This window comes from Penicillium verhagenii (genome assembly GCF_028828195.1).
Source record: "Penicillium verhagenii strain IBT 33310 chromosome Unknown utg000003l_segment0_segment0, whole genome shotgun sequence".
In the NCBI taxonomy this organism is placed as follows: Eukaryota; Fungi; Ascomycota; class Eurotiomycetes; order Eurotiales; family Aspergillaceae; genus Penicillium; species Penicillium verhagenii.
The window spans coordinates 1,720,730-1,738,356 of record NW_026643167.1 but is presented as its reverse complement, the minus strand read 5'-3'; the positions used below and the strand labels follow the sequence as shown (position 1 = coordinate 1,738,356).

General features: G+C 47.2%; 6 protein-coding genes across 6 annotated transcripts; 3 read left to right on the top strand and 3 right to left on the bottom strand.

Annotated features, from left to right (window-relative positions):
- Positions 1 to 1,901: 1,901 nt before the first annotated feature.
- On the top strand, positions 1,902 to 5,500 carry N7466_002043 (cohesin subunit IRR1; the record flags this gene model as incomplete). The annotated part of the gene is made up of 2 exons (XM_057161441.1): positions 1,902 to 2,352; positions 2,412 to 5,500. The coding sequence occupies 2 exons, from the start codon at positions 1,902 to 1,904 to the stop codon at positions 5,498 to 5,500; spliced, it is 3,540 nt and encodes a 1,179-aa protein (XP_057024726.1).
- Positions 5,501 to 5,779: 279 nt separating this feature from the next.
- N7466_002042 (Hsp70 family protein) lies at positions 5,780 to 7,713 on the bottom strand (the record flags this gene model as incomplete). The annotated part of the gene is made up of 6 exons (XM_057161440.1): positions 5,780 to 5,991; positions 6,054 to 6,198; positions 6,280 to 6,464; positions 6,511 to 7,038; positions 7,097 to 7,163; positions 7,222 to 7,713. 6 exons carry the CDS (start codon positions 7,711 to 7,713, stop codon positions 5,780 to 5,782), a joined length of 1,629 nt encoding a protein of 542 aa, XP_057024725.1.
- Positions 7,714 to 8,663: 950 nt separating this feature from the next.
- N7466_002041 (uncharacterized protein) lies at positions 8,664 to 10,115 on the top strand (the record flags this gene model as incomplete). The annotated part of the gene is made up of 2 exons (XM_057161439.1): positions 8,664 to 9,336; positions 9,421 to 10,115. The coding sequence occupies 2 exons, from the start codon at positions 8,664 to 8,666 to the stop codon at positions 10,113 to 10,115; spliced, it is 1,368 nt and encodes a 455-aa protein (XP_057024724.1).
- Positions 10,116 to 10,802: 687 nt separating this feature from the next.
- Positions 10,803 to 12,824, bottom strand: N7466_002040 (karyopherin alpha; the record flags this gene model as incomplete). The annotated part of the gene is made up of 3 exons (XM_057161438.1): positions 10,803 to 11,720; positions 11,780 to 12,289; positions 12,585 to 12,824. 3 exons carry the CDS (start codon positions 12,822 to 12,824, stop codon positions 10,803 to 10,805), a joined length of 1,668 nt encoding a protein of 555 aa, XP_057024723.1.
- A 526-nt stretch (positions 12,825 to 13,350) lies between these two features.
- Positions 13,351 to 15,295, top strand: N7466_002039 (uncharacterized protein; the record flags this gene model as incomplete). Its single annotated transcript, XM_057161437.1, has 3 exons — positions 13,351 to 13,611; positions 13,686 to 14,920; positions 14,995 to 15,295. The coding sequence occupies 3 exons, from the start codon at positions 13,351 to 13,353 to the stop codon at positions 15,293 to 15,295; spliced, it is 1,797 nt and encodes a 598-aa protein (XP_057024722.1).
- A 553-nt stretch (positions 15,296 to 15,848) lies between these two features.
- Positions 15,849 to 17,434, bottom strand: N7466_002038 (CCCH zinc finger protein; the record flags this gene model as incomplete). Its single annotated transcript, XM_057161436.1, has 4 exons — positions 15,849 to 16,678; positions 16,753 to 17,095; positions 17,156 to 17,299; positions 17,360 to 17,434. 4 exons carry the CDS (start codon positions 17,432 to 17,434, stop codon positions 15,849 to 15,851), a joined length of 1,392 nt encoding a protein of 463 aa, XP_057024721.1.
- Positions 17,435 to 17,627: the final 193 nt, after the last annotated feature.

Genomic DNA, 17,627 nt, shown 5'->3' with positions numbered 1-17,627 from the left:
ACCGTGATCACTGGGTCCCGTGATGCCGCCCAATGGGGCCTTTATGTAATTTATTGCCTGTGCATTCAGGCGCCACTGTTGTGCAATCGTACATGGAAGCCAACGCTGCCATCTGATGCCCCTATGCCACACCACTCTACTCTCTGAGACTTCCTAGAAAAAGTCTAGGCAGCTGGGCTTTCTAATCACTAGATCCATCACAACTTACCCCTTTGTCTTGAAGCTGAAAATTAAATGGCTCAGCTCACCTGACTTGCACTGGCAGATCCTGTCTAGCCCTGGCGATCTTACCGATCCGCCAAGTCCTCCCGAGGTTCGATCCACAGTCACCAAAAAACGGGGTAAAGACAATTCTTCTAGGTTTACTCCGTATACAGGGGTAATACCAACCGTGGGTAGGAAAACTTAGGATCCTTCAATCCAGCATCTCGTGATCCATTATAGAGGGCATATTTCAATAATCTATTCTTTTACATTACTCGGCGTGGTCTTGAAGTTCAAGCTTCAATGCATCAACTTGGCCTCCATGAGTTCAAATATTGCTGTATGTATCTTGAAAATAAGTTGCAGTCGAATCCACTCACATGTACATGACCCTGCCCTGAGGCCTTGAACCCTCTAACCGGGACTCGGGCCTATGTATCTGTTACCTGCTGATAAATATTTGAAAGTACGACCCCTGCATACCCGGGTCTTCTTTACCCACATATTCATGGCATTCGTTAGCTTTGAATATAGTCGTATAGCACTAGTAGGTATTTATATATGTACTACATAAGTACCAGTCCTGATGTGAACATTTGAATCCATTAATCCAATCTTGACCTGCTCCCGAGGTCCACACATGCCAGGCTCTAGGCCCAGTAAAATGCCCACATGCATGTCTGCCCAGGTGTGGATGTGCAGGTGTATGACGTTAGATCCCACGGTGCCCTTTTAAGGTTAGTTAGTGGGAATTGATGTCTATCCACCCATCTGGGTAGCTCTTTGAATTCATCCTTGCACATGTGGATTTTGAGTTAAACATCAATAACATTGGAATGTTGCAGACCCTTCAATCCACAGGTGGAATATACATATTGATCCAAGTGGGCGAGCGTATCGATTCATAGACACACTTGTACACAAGTACACGTAGGTATATGTCCAGAACCGGGTGCCAGTGAAAACGAACCTTGGAAACCTGTGCAGGGGTGTAGTAGGTATCAATCCATCAATGGATCAAAAAAAGCCTAGTTATGTAGCAAGTACGTAATTCGAATATTTCCATTCAAGCAAACACCACAAGTATGGCCAGTATGAAAAAAACTCCCCAATTCCAAAGAGGTTAGTTAGGCAGGAGAAAAAAAGAAAATAGCAAAAAGAAATGACAAGAGTGGGATTTGAACCCACGCCCCGAAAACGAGATGCGGAAATCTGGATCAGGTGAACCTGAACCGCACGCCTTGGACCAACTCGGCCATCTTGCCTGTTGATGAAGTAATCCCATTCTTTTGACTCCATAAGCCAATATTCATCTTACACTTGTGGATCAGGCACACAGGCAACCAGGCGCGTCAACCTCCTTTACGCTTCGCTCCAGAATTCCCCGCTCTCTTGCTCCATCGGGCCCTTCTTTTTTTTCCCACTCACCTATTCTTGTTGCAGGCTTGTGGGGCACTTATCAGGCTCTCTTTTTACTTCACAATTCGTCAATATCTTACGGACTTGACCCTTTCCTCGCCTGACAATCCGTCCGATTTTGTTTGCAGCCGTTACACGGCGCGTTCCACGGAGCGCGTGTCGACCCGACGTATGGCCCTTCGACCCCATTCTCACCATAGACATTCCCTAGACTGACTGACAGATTTCCTACCTTCAATAGTCGCGAAAAAAGCCCTTCTCAAGAATTCTCAGAAATAATGGAAGTGGATAGCCCCAGCAATCCGTCATCTACTCCCGCGGAGGACCGGCGCAAATCTGGTCGAATGACACGGCGACCAGATGTATTCTCGCAAAGCACACATTCCCACCATGAAATGAATGCTAGTGGAAAGCGAAAGAGGGGGGACGCGCAAAACGCCGACGATGGTGATAATGTGTCATCCGGATCGGAGAGCGAAGACGCGATTGAGGACTTTACCGACGAGGAGGTGTTTAAAGAAAGGAAACGCATCGCTCGCAAGCCAGGATCGAAGAAAACAGCATCAAAGAATACATCACGCGCTGCAAAGAAACCGAAGGTGGCAGGCAACGGGGTGAGAAGACAACTCGCCTTCCGACCTGCCGCCCTCAATGGCCGACTTCCGACCTCGCGTCCTCGCAAACCGCAAGTACGACCTAGCCTAGCGGCAGGTGAGAGTGGACTTTATGGTTTGTCAATACCCTCCCGGAAAACCATGCTTTACCGTCATCTGATAAATCAAATCCAGCTGAGGTCTTTGGCAAGAGCAACAACGCCGATATGGTAGCCGCGCAGTTCCTAAATCTATACCAGCGCAACAGTGGAACAGCGATTCGAGACCTCGTCAACTTCGTAATCAGATGCACAGGGTCTGATCTGGAAATCACTGTAGAGGATGTGGATGACGTGGACCATGCGTTCGATCGAGTCGTGGATTTACAGAGCCTCTACCAGGCGGAAGGGTTCACCGAGTACCCACTGATTTCCCGAGTGAAGAAGTATCGGGCTTTTCAACCCGTTCTAGAGGAGTTCACGGCGGCACTCATTCAAACATTCCACCACTCATCGCTCCTGTACACTGATGCGTCCCTCATGGAAAACATCCAAATTTGGCTTTCCTCTATGTCTACTGGAAGCTGTCGCCCATTTAGGCATACGTCAACTGTCATCTGTTTAACAATGATGAACGCCCTGTGTGATATCGCGCGAGAGGTTACAACATCCTTGTCGACTTCGCGCAAACAGCTCGAAAGCGAGAAGAAGAAGAAATCCGTGAACAAGGGCAGGGTAGAAGCGATTAAAAGGGCCATTTCGGAGGGAGAAGAGAAGGCAGAAAAATTGGACGAGCTGCTGGAGGACGGCTTTGACACTGTTTTTGTCCATCGCTACCGAGATGTCGACGGTAATATCCGCGCCGAGTGTATGGCAGCCATGGGTAGATGGATTCGTACTTATCGGGAGTACTTCTTTGAGGGTCAATATCTGCGATATATCGGATGGACTCTTGCCGATGTTATTCCGAGTACCCGGATGATGGCATTGTCGCAACTACTCCCCCTTTACGAGAACAAGGAAAACATCGGTGTTCTTCATTCTTTCACTGAACGTTTTCGTCAACGCATTGTTGAGATTGCGGTTCAGGATGCCGAAATCACAGTGCGCATCGCCGCCGTTGAGCTATTGATCCATCTTCAAGTTGGAGGATTACTTGAACCGGCTGATATCGACTCAATTGGACGGTTGGTCTTCGATGTTGACCCTCGAATCCGGAAAACTGCAGGCCAGTTCTTTACTGCAAATGTTCAGGATACAGTCGATTCGATGACAGAGGAGGTGGAGGATGAACTTAACGAAATGTTCCCCGACGACGACGAGGACGACTACGAGTCACCCAAGCGCTCATGGATCAAGTTCAAGTGTCTAGCCGACATTTTCCAGGCATATGATGCAGAGGAGATTGAACAATCAGAAGTTCCCACTATCCCCCGGGGCGTGCTTTCGGGAGCCCCGGCGGACTCACGGTTTGTTTTGGCTACTGAAGCGATTTACCCCCACATGGAGGAGCTCTCCCAGTGGCAATCTCTGGCTGGGTATCTGCTTTATGACCACTCCCAAATAATCGATCCGTCTGAGGATGATACAGCAGGAATCGTTCGAAAGTTGTACAAGATGCAGGAAGGGCTGGAATCGGTTCTCCTCGAAATTCTCTGTGCCGCCGTCAAACTCAGGGTCCTTGAGATTGCGAAGTCGGATATTGACAAACGAGGGCGCAAGGTCAAGGCGTTGACGGCTAAGATTCCCGAGCTCCAGGAAGAGATCTCCCACAATCTTGCTCAAATCATCCCCCAACTTCTCAATAAATTCGGATCCTCTCCGGAAGCCGCATCTGCTGTTCTAAGACTGGAGCACTTGGTAGATCTCGATACTATTCAAGATCTTCAGAAAAACGCCACAGCCTATTCCTCTTTGCTCAACGATATTAACCGGCAATTCTTGACCCACTCAGACCAAGATGTCTTGGCAGAAGCGAGTTTGGCCTTTTTGCATGCTAAAAGCTCCGAGGAGATGCGGGAAGCACTCGAGGGCAAGGTTCAAGAACTGTGGGATGATCTTGTGGAGACCCTCGGGGCTTTGTCTCGCAAGAAGGACGTCCAGAATGGCAGCACCATTAACGACCCAACTTTGACCGAACTCGCCAACGCCGTGGCACGCATCTCAAACCTTGCTGGTATCACAGACAGCAGTGCGATTCTTGAAACAGTGCCTACCTCGACTTCAAAGTCCAAGAAAGACCAACCCGAAGCTCCCTTCAACACTCTTATTCATCTCACCCTACGTGGTGTCCGTGAACAAGATGAAGATGAAGACGTTGCCAAAGCAGAGTCTGAGCTCATCACTCACAGCATTAACACGTTGTTGTTCTACTTTATGTGGAAAGTACAGGCCCTATCATCTGCCCTGAATGAGGGCAGCACCTCTTTCAACACTTCTTACTTTGAATCACTTACAAAAAGTCGTGAGACATTTGCATCGTCACTTCTACAAATCATAGAGAAGCGGTCCGGTCTTGATGATATACGCTTTGTCGCGACTACCACCTATCTTGACCTCCAAACCCTTTTCAGCACGCTTCGCAATATAGGTCAAGGCATCGGCAATGACGAGGACGTTATCTTCCAAACTCAAAGTCTGGTGCATGAAGCCTCGCCAGAGGCGCAGGCTCTCGTCATGAAGGTCCATGGCATTGCTGAACGCACTTTTGCCAAGAAAAGTGGCGAAAATTTTGAGCTCGCCGAGGACGACGAGCCAGAATCCGAAGATGAGCCTGAGGATGATGACAACGATTCTGAGGACGAGGCGGTAATCAACGAGCGACTTCGTGGCAGTATCATTGCCGAGCAACGTTTATGCGAATTGACCGGCAAGATCGTCTTGGCTATTATCGGCCGTGTAATCGATGCTTCTGGTTCAAAACGTGGCACATTGAAGAAGCGCTTGCTCCGCAACAAGAATTCACTTGGCCCGAATTACCGTGGGGTATTGTCATATCTGGAAGAGCGGAAGCCTCGGAGCGCACCCCGCAGCAAGGGTAAGCAGCCTGTCAAGACAGCTGCTGAGGGACTAACAACTGGTGGCCCTGGAGGCAAAGATTTCAAGTCCACCGAGCATGTGAATGATGAAGATAGTGACCAGGATAGCCCCGCGGAAGAGGACGACGAAGAAGACCTGCGTGCTCGTGGCCTTGTGGAGGAAGACATTGACCACGAGGATGCTGAGAAGGAGGAGTTGAATGATGGCACACCTGAGCCGGATGAGGATGATGTTATGGGTGATTAAAGTCACTTGATGTCTGTCTATTATTTTTATGGGTCATTGATCTGTCCCTTTTTTCTTTTTTTTCACCATTAACTAGTACATTTTCAATGTCTAAAATTCTTGCTTGTGCTTGCTGAGGGGATGTGGCCTTACTATTGTGTATGTTACCAGGATTTGCTTTTTCCTACCTATTATGTTTCTACCTTTTTTCTTACATGTTTTTTTTTTTTACATGGAGTAAATGTTATCATAAGCTTCTGGCTACCCTGACATGATCTATATCTACTTAGCTTCAATGTTCTAAAATCGCAATCCAACGCTCCATTTCCCAATCACCTGTCCAAGGATCTTCACGGCAAAGTCTAGGCGTCCGTTCTCGGCGTCAAAAACGAACTCGACAGAACAATCCAGACGATAAAGGACCAGTCCGGTATCCAGGTCCTTCTGAGGAACTCCACCTTTAAGATTAAAAGCCATTAAATCAACAACAATGAAGCCAACAAGAGTTATGTCTGGGACCAAGTGTTAATGAGCGCAGGAAATCTACATCTGATAGCTTTAGAATGGTTCGTACCTTTGAACTGAGCCGTATTTGCAAGACATGGAGGATTTGATAGCTCGCAAGAATATATGGGAATTGTCATCATCCTAGCATCTCCATCGTGATACCACAATGAGAGATCATTGCTGTATGTGTGCCCTTGTCGATATTGCTGACCCTTTCGTAACAATTTTCGTCAGCTGTAATTCTGCGCCCATGTAGTTATGGAATTGGGAATTGGAATTTTTTTTTTTTTTACCTTTGTGATTACCCATTGTATCTCTGCTTGCGCCTGCACCTTATCGGCTAGGAGCTGATAATCTCTCGCATTTTGCGACAAAGCTGACACAAGCCCGTAATGGCGAGGACTTCTGAGTTCTAGCACCTTGTCTCTTCGTAGAGCCCGGAGTACCGACCCATTGGCAACGGCCATACTCCTATAAACTGGATGTTAGCTGGTTAAACCAGTCAAGAGCTTCAAAAGACTTACGGCTCAGAGGGTGGAATGATGACCGAGAATCTTCCCGGTATTTCGAAGCATTGACGAAGCGTGCGGTAAAGGTAGGGCGAGGATGCCATTCCTCCCACAAGAGCAATTTTCTAAAATAATCTTTCTCTTTAGCCAGGGTGCACGGGCTTCGGGGGAGTATACTGACGTTGATCACTGGGGACCCGTATGCTTGGTTTGCAGCCATAATCTGTGAGTTGATCAGGCTGGCGATGTTGTAGATCACTGGGTCAAATAGAGCATGAAGGTCTTCACTTGTGAGAATGAAGTGTCCGTTGTTGTAGTGTGGTATTTCGCACCCCGAGCGACCGATTCTAAGAGGGAGTGGCAAGTGGTAAGTCGAACTCTCATATTTTCTTCCCCACACCATTTTGATCCCTTCGAATTGCGTCATGAAGTGACTTCCTGGGGCGATCAGGTGGTTTAGATGCTCAAAGGTATAGGCCGGGAGTCTGCTTTTCAAGAGATCAAAAAGTCGACTATCGATAGCTGCACCTCCACATTTTGCTCCTGTATTGAAATCAATCAGTTCGGTATTCTAGAAAGAGACGGTAAACATCTCTCGCACCTTGCACCGCGGTTATTTTTGACAAATTGAATGTAGTACAATCCATAACCACATACGTTGTGATATCCTTGAGATGAATTAATAACCTTTGTTCTTGAGATTAGGCAGGTTGATCATATACACACCACAGTTCCACCACCACAGTCACAGATCAAAATCCCGTCTCCAAACCGAAGATCGTCTTTGAGATTCCGATAAACAGTTTCTGCGGCCGCATCAGGCTCGCGCATGACCGTCAGCGTATCTTCCGGTCTCTTGAAATCCCATGCCCGAGCCACAGCCTCCCGGCTCAAGCGCTCGCCCTGCTCGGACCAGGTTGCAGGAATGGTATACACAAGATCGACAGTGAAATCGACGGAATTAAGACCCGGATATCGACGCCAGATAAGTTTCCACACGAATCTCAGAACATGATTAAGATAGTCGGCGATAATCTTCACGGGGGCCTTGTCGCAGCCTGGGGGAAGAGATTGATGGGGGATATCGAGTGAGACTGTGCGCTTCAGAACGTGGTCGTCGAATTCAGCTAATTCTGCATGACTATCTAGAAAAAGCTTGGTCCACCAGTATGCTCTCATATCATGCTGTACATCAAAGCCCCAGTGGGAGGAGCGCATTGAGAAAGTTGGATTGTCGACGGGGTAGGCTATCCTGGAGGGAACCTTTGGACTTCTTTGACCGGGGCACCACTGAATGATCTCTTCATACTGACCTCGACTGCCAGAAAGAGTGACATTGACTCCTATAAGAACTCATCAGCATATTTCAAATGACAGAGGTCTCAAGTGCTTATTCGAATGGATTACCAGTGCATGTTGTTCCATAGTCAAGGCCAATGATGATTCTGTAAGTTTGGTGACATGAATACATCAACATGGCGAAATCTATTGCAATACTGAAGATAGATACAAAAAAAAAGAACATCTGGAAGAATATGAGAAAAATAAATAGACTGGAGGACTCTGAATTCATGGCTTGACAATCAATTCTCTGATACTCAATATTACATGTTTCATCGCAACTCAATGTTTTAAAAGTGAGATAAAATCTTCAAATATTTGAAAATGTTCTAGAACAATGACATATGATTTAGGGGATAGAACTGCATAGGATCAGCTCTCGTACATACCAAGTTTCAAGCTTGCTCGTACTTGCTCTTTGAGTCTTTGAGTCTTTGAGTCTTTGAGTCTTTGAGTCTTTGTTGTGATAATCATTAGTCATGAGGTCACATGAATCAATGAGTCGGATTCTTAGATAACTAACTATTCGGAATTCCCTTTCAATATCCAAGAGTCAAGACTGGAGGGCATAAGCGATGAAAGAAACAAAGAAAAAGAAAGGCAAAAGGGCTGCGGTGAAGCAGAGAGATATTAAAAGATGTTGATGTTCAAAGAACGAGCAACAAAGAAATCCACTTTGGAAGCCCCTCATAGGGATATTCCCATTCCCAGTCCCATTTCCACATTTTCAACCCTCTTTGAAAAAGATCAGAGTATAAAGCTTCTCTTGACGCTTTCTGATTCAAATCTGGGTCATCACTTTTTGAAACTTCAACATCAACCTCATTATGAGTTCCTTGGACCAAGAGTCTTTGAGACTCCCTACGACGATAGAGAGAACACTGGAAACACCCGAAGTCCCCCATGTCAATGACCCTTACGGAGTACACGCCCGCGCGAGAATGCAGACAGAGAAGGCAATCAAGGAAGAACAGGAGGATGCACAGATTTCCAACCTCGAGGATGCCATGGCTCGTATTGAGCAATTAAGAGCAATCATAAACCACCGAGAGGTCGGATTAGAAACCAACTGGAGATTCGAGCAGACATTCATGGGAGTATATGGTGGCTGGCCCAGAATGTTTATCAGTGACTGGGAAAACACACTTTCCAGTATGGAGTGGAATGCTTATACCTGGGCTCTCAACTTTGCCTTTCAACCCCGCTGGAATAGATACGATCATATATCTCAAGATCAAAAAAGGGACATCATCGCTAGCTTGAAAGGATGGATTGTTCAAGATGATTTTGACCTCATCATCTCCAAATTCCCCCCGGTCATCCGACTCGCCGCTTTGAAGCATTTGACGGCAATCAGTATCCTCAAACATTGTTTCGAAGTATTCTTCGAAAACCCTTTCTGGTATTTGGATCCCGATGATGAATACAAAAGAGACAGCAACGTCACTTGCACCACTTTTGCCACTCACTTGAATGTCTTGCACAAAAAATTTCTCTCAGGTGAGTTTGACATGTTTTCCAAAGGCCAAAATCCACGTATTCAATGCTAACATAGTTGTTGTTTTTTCTTCTTTTCCCTTCTAGTGGTCCCCGAACTCGCTCACCACTGGCGGGCCCAGACAGTACGCCTTGCGAATACCATACAACTGAGCCCTTACGCGTTGGAGGGTGACAGGGCATATGGCGTTGCAAACGAGGAGATTATCAAGGAAAAAGCATATCAGCTTGCGGCAGCTAAACTCAACGACCCAGCCTTTCAATGCCTTCTCCAAGACCCAACAGATGCCAAATTACCCGACGCCCTCGGTGACGTCTACCATAGATTCGCTGAGAAGGCCAGGCTCATGTCCACCATGCATCCATATATAACATGGAAAACTTTGGATTCACCTGAAAATGACCCACTTCGACCTAAGTTCACTCGTAGCGACAAGACAATGGAACCGGTATATATGTGGCCACTTGGCCCCCGGGAGTCTAGGCTCAACGGTCGTGAAGTGCTCGCAATCCGTTTTCCCTATGTCGTTCGAGGCAAAGATTGGGATTTGTTGGGAGCCAAGAGCTATTTGCTCATGAAGGCCCAGGTTTATATAGATGATCCTATAGGGCACCCCCGAGATTCTTATGAGGAAGATGATAATCCTTATGATCCATCCCGCAAAAAGCGAATAAAGCAGGTGGCAAAAGAGAAGAAGAAATTGGGGGGAAATTGGGACCGGAGTATATCGCAGCCGATTAAAGTGAAGAAGACTGGATCGGCGAAGAAGAAAAAGAAATGATTTCTTGCATCCAGCTTCCAAGGTTCAATGTTGCACATGTGCCGGATTACTGCCTTTTTTTTGGTTCAAATGTTTTGTTTTTTTGTTACATACTACTTGTTTACTTCAAAGGTTTAACAATAAATAATTGGCTTTTGTTTCTGGCAAACTGCGATAGGTACGAAGGAAAACCGTAGCATAATCGACATCCTTGGTCAGGAAACGTGACTTGGCTAGAACTATCGGCAATACGAATCAATCATCAGATTATATCATTGCAAGCAATAACAATTTCCAATGTAAGATCACCGACAGACACGCGCCCCCTGATTCCAGCGAGCGAGTGTTCTCTTGTAGGGAAAGGCCCTCCACAAGAAACACTAGATGATCAAGAGGTAGGGTGGGAGGTTGACATTAACATAAAAAAAAAAACCGATCCTGCAAACAAATACGCCTGTGTATGAGGATGCTAAACAAAAGGGGTGGGGGATGGGGGGGGGGAAGGGGCATAGGGGTTACATGATGGTGAATCTTGTTTATCGTGAATCACAAAATGAGGAGGAAATGGCGAGGGGTAAAGGGGGAAGTCGAAATCGTGACGAGTGACAAGGGGCCCAAGGAGGAAGATAGAGATAAAAAAAACCCCAGCACCGTAGAAAAATAGAAACGTAATCGAAAAGATGACCATTAGAACAAAAAGTCATTACTTTACATGTCCATGGAGTCACCGCCGTTGGTGTTGGCGAAGGTGAATCCACCAGCGGGCTGCTGCTGACCAGTACCGAGAGCGAAGCCAGTTTGGGTTTGCTGGGGAGCCAACTCATCAATGTCACCGGCAGCTTCATCCTCATCGGAGAAGTACTTCTCGATGATGTTGTAAGCCTTCATGTAGATCTCCTCGTTGGCATTGTTCTGGCAGTCGTGGATCTTCTCCATGCCACCGGCCTCCTCAATGAAGAGAGCGTAACGGTTGACATGAGCGTCACCCTGACCAGCCTCCTTGTCCATATCGCCGACCTTCAAGATGTTCTCCAAGCCATCAAGGGCAACCTGAATAATCTTGTTGTCGGGGCAAGCGAGAAGGTCACAGAGGGGCTTGATGCAACCTTGAGAAACAAGGTAGCGGATCTGATCAGGCTTCTGCAAACCACCGGAGGTGGCGTTGGAGATGGCCCAGCAGGCCTCCTTGCGAGTCTTGAAGTCACCGTTGGCCAACAGGTTGATGAGGGGAGCAATAATGCCAGCATCAATGACAGACTGGATCTGGTTGGAGTTACCGGCAGTGACGTTGGAGATGGTCCAGCAGGCCTCCTTGCGAATACCGTCCTTGGTGGAGCTCAGAAGGGACAGAAGAGCGGGAAGGGAGCCGCAGTTAATGATGACCTGAGTCTGAACATCATCGCCAGTGACAATGTTACCCACAGAGCGAAGGGCAGGGGTCTGAACAGAGGTAGAAGCGTGCATGAGGAGCTCTACGAGGCGGCGAGGAATACCGGCCTCAATAACGGCCTGGATCTTGTCATTGGAACCATCGGAAAGGTAAGAGATAGCCCAGCAGGCATCAATCAGAACCTCGTCATCCAGCATGTAAATGAGCTTGGAAAGAACGGGGAGAGCGGGAGCAATCTGGTAAAATGTTAGAGGCGAACTATAAGGAACCAGAAAAATTAACAGGCAGAACTCACGGTGTTCCAGTCGGGTTGAGGGGCCTTGCCACGGCAGAAGTTGCTCAGAGTCCAGGTCGCGTTGCGGAGCATGCTTAGCTTGCGGCCATCGTTGATGAGGTTAAGGAGGGGACGCAGAGCACCGGCTCCCAAGACGAAGTCACGGCAGTGAGGGCTGTCACCGGCAATGTTACCAAGTGCCCAGACGGCTTGCTCACGGACATCGGGCTCGGGGCTGGCCAGGAGCTCGACGAAGATGGGCACAGCACCGGCTTCAATGACAACCTGGGTCTGCTGGGCAGAACCAGAGGCAATGTTGGTCAGGGCCCAGGCAGACTCAAACTGAACCAGGGTGTGAGGGGAGCGGAGGAATTCAACGAATCGGTTTACAACTCCAGTCTCGATAACGCGCTCGATAGGAGGGTTGCGCTCCTTGGACAGCAATTTGCGGAACTTAGTGGTAGCCTGAATTTGCTCCTCGACCTGATCGGAGAAGACACCCTTCACCATCAGGGGGAGCTCGACATTGAGCTAGAAAATCCATCATGTTAGCCTTGGTGTTCGTTTCCTATCGTGGCTGAGATTTTTATAGTGGGGTTGTGCATAGTAATGGTCCGTGTTGGAGGGGTTCGGCCCCATAGCAACCGGGCGGTGAAAAAAAAATCCATGTTGATGGTCGCATAATGAAAACAAAGGGCAAGAAGAGTTCGATGATAGTAGACGCATCGTGATAGATCATCTTCCATAGTATATTCTGAAGTATACCCCGAAAAAAGACAAAGAACAAGATATACAAGAAGAAAAGAAAAAAAAAGGGAAAGCTTACCTCGCTCTCAATAGCACTGGCCTCATCGTCGCTCTCGGTGGCGGCAGCCATGTTACCACCAACACCGATACCACCATCGCTAGTCTGAACACCACGTCGCTTGGCCATGTTCTCCTCACGCTTCTGCTTCCGGATCTCCACCTGCTGTTCCTCACGGCGGCGGCGGAGCTCATCGGGGCGGAACTGGTTTCTGGCCTTGAACTGTGTCCGGCGGTGCTCGGGGATATAACGTTCCGCCATGGTGGGTGGATTTAATTGCAAAAATTGAAGCGCGCCACGGAAATAAGTTAGGGATAGGAAGGAAAGATGGTAGATGGAGGGCGCGCCGTTGGTGGTGAAGAAGAAAGAGAGATGTGGGGGAAGGAAGAAGAAGAAAGGATTCGTGTGTGCAAGGAGGGGGAAGCTGTCACATGATCTGCATTTAATTGTTTCGAGCCACTTCAAATCGAACCTCAGTTATCTTTGTCTGAACAACACAATTTGAAATTGATTATTTTTGATATCTTCAAAGAAGTATCCTTGTTATCACTTTCAATTTGATTTGCTCGACTGCACTCTGGGGGCCCTCGTTGTCCAAAAACTTCACGATAAGACATTTGTTCACTGACCAACCAAAGTCGCGTCTCTCTGTGTCTCTCTCGCAGACACACACATACACCTTCACTTTTCCCCTTGGCTGCACATGTAGCTTCGAATCAAGAGATTGTTTTGAGAAATCAGCTCTACACAGGCTCTGCTAGCCGATTCAAACGCAGCAAAACGCAGCATGTCTTCTACTGATCCTTTGCCAAACATCGCCACTGCATGTTCTTCCAGGGGGCGCAACACTGTTATTGGTATGGCGGTTGGCACGCTAAGTGCCTTTCAAACCAAAAATGAATCATACTGTATCACATTTGAACTCAAAGATTCCGATTTTGATCTACACGACTGGGAAAACAGTCTGAAAATTAAGTACTTCAACAAGAACGAAAGTCATCTGCCCTGCGTTCTGAATAATGATGTAGTCTTGCTTCGAAACGTTCAAGTAAGACTTTACGCATTGAAAATGTGTATATCCACATCAAACTAATACCAAGGCTGATTCTTCTTTTGTTTTAGGTCGGTCTCTACCAAGGCAGACCATGCGGTATTGTTGGTGATCGGCAAACCATCCCCTGGGCCATCTTCCGACATGAGGAAGATCCCACCAAGAGCCCACATATCATCACGGGACCTCAGCCTTTCTCTCCGACAGCAGCGGAAAAAAAGCTTGCGCTTGCGCTCCTAGAAAAGTACACACCAGAGGTGCAAAATAACACCTGGCGGACCGGTGTGCCACAACAGCCATCTCAAGTCGCCGCACCTTTCCAAGTCCAAGTAAAGAAGCAATTTCTGCCAGTGACTTTGATAAAAGACCTTGTGGTTGATCAGTTTACCCAAATAATTGGTCAGGTGGTGAAAGACAACCACTACGATAGCGATAAAAGCTCCATCTGGATTACTGACTACACTTCCAATGATTCTTTAGTTGATCATCAAAGAAATGGCGACAATACAGGTGCCGATGGGGACTCCTTTGGATACCTAACACGTTACGATGATAACTGGCCCGGCCCCTGGGGAAAGTTCACTATTCAAGTCACGTTATGGGAGCCTCATGCTGGTTACTGCCGAAACGACGTCAAGCCAGGTGACTTGGTGCTGCTTTCATATGTTCGTCCCAAAAAGAGTACCAACGGCAGCCTTGAAGGAGCTGTCCACCAGGACAAGAAATTTCCAAAAAAGTTACATATTCGCACTATATCGAGTGACTATGACCAACATGCGAAAGAACTCATGAAGCGTCGGAAAGAATACTGGGAGATCCATGGAAAACCGAAAACCGAAACGAAACATAGCAAGAAAAAGCAAAAGAATGAAGCACCAGCAAAAGAACCAAGGAAAGAAGAGGGTCAGAAGGTACTGTCGTCTGTACGATCGAGGCGGAATCAACATGTCAAGATCCGCGACTTTGGAATTCCAACTCGTTCGGTGGATTCGGTCTTGTCAGCCGCAACCCATATAATATCTCTCGGGGGCGGAATTAGCTACAAACTACCCTTTCAAAACGTCGCTTACAATGTCCTCGTCCGGGTGGTCGACTTCTTTCCCCCAAATCTGGCAGACTTTGCAGTGGAAGTCCCAACAGAATCTATTGTGGATCAGAGCCGTGAATACATGACATGGGAATGGCGTTTCTGCTTTTTGGTGGAAGGTGTTGAACCAATGATGTCAAAAGACCAACCTCGCGAGCGGATGAAAATTTTTGTCTCAGGTGCAGACGCCGTCCATCTGCTATGCCTGGATCCCTCCGAGTGAGTTATCGGTTTCTTAACGCCCTCCAGCCTTGATATGAAGTTCAGAACTACGCTAATTCTGGCCCGTGTAGTCTTCGTCAAAACCCAACCAAGCTAGCTGAACTAAGGGAGAAGCTTTGGTGCTTCTGGGGCAACCTCGAGGAGAAGAAGCAGGAAGCAGCTACGAATGCCTTCCATGGTCAACCTTGGTCACCTCCAGCTGGAGTTTCAAGCTTGATTACTCCGTGTTGTATTAGAGAATACGGGGTTCCATGTACCCATTCCCGAGATCCAAATGCCATGGTCATTGACGGAGAGCCATGTATCCAGAAAGAGTGTTTGGGATGGGAGAGACGATTTTCTTTGTATGGTACAGTGATTCACGATTCATGATTCATGATTCATACATGAACGAGCTCTGGGGTGTACGAAGTACCACTGTAAATTATTAATGATTAATGGGCGAATTCCAAGCAAGTAAAAAACAAAAACAAAAACCTTCTGGGATTTCAGTCCACTTGATATTGGATTATTCTAAAAAAAAGTTATAGTCGATACTAATACAATTTATCATTGAAACATTCAGTACGTTTTGGGATAGACATAGATGGTTCGGACCATCTGATCCACACCTTATAGACCCATTTCATATGGAAAGGTAATAGTGGTAAAATCCAATGACAGCCAAGCCTATTCCGTGCGCCTAGCAGAGCCTGTCAACTCCGAAAAAGAAACTCCCAATCTACCATGAGTGTTTCCATCTCTTTTGACGACACCGAATTGATAACCCCGAAACCAATGGTCCTGAATACCAAAATAACCTTCAAAAATGGAGAGAAAATAATAAGAATAAGGAGAAAAAGAATAAAAAAAGGGAAGAAAGAAAAAAACGGCGAGAATCTGAGAGAAGAAACTATAATTCCGAGCCCCATCAAAAATTTGCACTTTAGATCTTGGTCACCTTGACAATATTGGTGTCAATACCATGTGCCACAGGCTCAAAGCGACAACTGTCGCCGCGGAAGCAGGTCTTTTTGCCTGGTTCACTTTGTGGGCACCGATGACCGTAAATGCACTCCGGGTCATCACATTCCAATCCAAAGCGACATGGAGTCATTCGCGCAATGGCAGATAGAATATGAAGTTCCTGCCGAGTCAATTTGCGATCATGGTCATGATAGCAGTTTTCTTCGTTGGGGCATTCCCCAAGAAGGAAATAATAATTGCACAACTTGAGCTTTTTCAATCGATTCAAATCATCACGAGGAATACTCTTGAAATCTAAACGGTCCACTCGCTGTCCGTATTTGTTTCGTTCCACCGTCTTCACGGGTGTCGACCCAGATGCTTTGGAGCGAACAACCTGGAAGTCGGGAGATTCGTTGCTTGTATTCGGTGTTGGTGCTGACAGATGTGCACCCAGGCCCGAGGCACTCGTGTTGGTGGAAGTCCGGGACAAGGGCGGAGGGTTCTGTAGCTGCTGAGATGGGGATGGCGTGAGCAAGGACCGAGAGGGCAAGCTGCTCTTCCAGGGAGCAACATAAATAGGTGCCACCTTGGATGAACGCAAGACATCTGGGAACTTGGCAGTTCTAAATGATCCCTTCACCGCATCCAGTTCCTTCTCAAATGTGATACCTTCAACGAGTGACACACGACCAGTGACATCCCCATCGGTCAGAGTCTCTTCGAGGAACTGAGCGTATTCGATATTTGAGGCACAACCAACAAAGACTTGATGGCAATGGCAGTTGTAAAGGAAGACCTGGAACATCTCTGCAAGGGACAAAACGGGACACCATTAGCTCGTGGGTCTCAACCGCAAGCGCAACCTTTCTCTTTCCACGAACCTTGAATCTTATCATTGGCCCTGTTTTTGCCGGAACCGATGTCAATAATTTCCGAGTATGATATCGTCTCATTGAACCCGCGAATAAATTCATGGACCGTCAAGGGATCGGAAAGGATCCCACTGCGGACACATGTCTCTGCAAACCCCTTCACATTCAGATAGAGCTTCAGTATTATCTTGGGCACATTGACACTGGGCAAGTTCTGCAACAGGTACGTGTGCATGGCGGTGTAAAACTGGTTGGCAGCATTTCGGCCACCTTCTTCACCCAGCTGCAAGAATTCATCCTTGAAAATTATAGCCTCGCCATCAAAGAGCACCACAACGAACGGTTCTCGGTCCTGCAAAGGATATCCCCATCAGCGCAGGCCCAGGTTAAACCGGTGGCCACAAGCCCTTACCATTATAGTCTTGATCTGAGATATCTGTTGCATGAGCTCCATTTCATGCAACTGGATATCCCGGTTGAAGCGCGTCTCGCGTTCATGATCCAATTTCTCACGCTGGAAGGAATTTTCGAGGTCGGTCACTCTTTGCAGGAGTTCCTATCGAGGAGCGCATTAGCCTTGTTCATCTGGAGTGACGAAGGGATCGGAAAAGAATACCTCAATAAGCTGATTCTTTTGCTGATCGAGCGCGCCAATCTGGCGATAACGATCCAAATATGGTGAAGAATCCATGGCGAAAATTATACCGGGGGGTTGTTGGAAAGTTGGTTGAGAAGATAGAATTGAAGGCTTGGAAAGATCAAGGGAACAGATAAAGTTAAAAGGCAAGCTTAGTGCGCGATCAACGCGACGAACAATCTCTTGCCCTTTTTTCCCGTAGGAGTTAACGGAAATAAGACTTCACGTACAAAAGGAAAAATCCGAT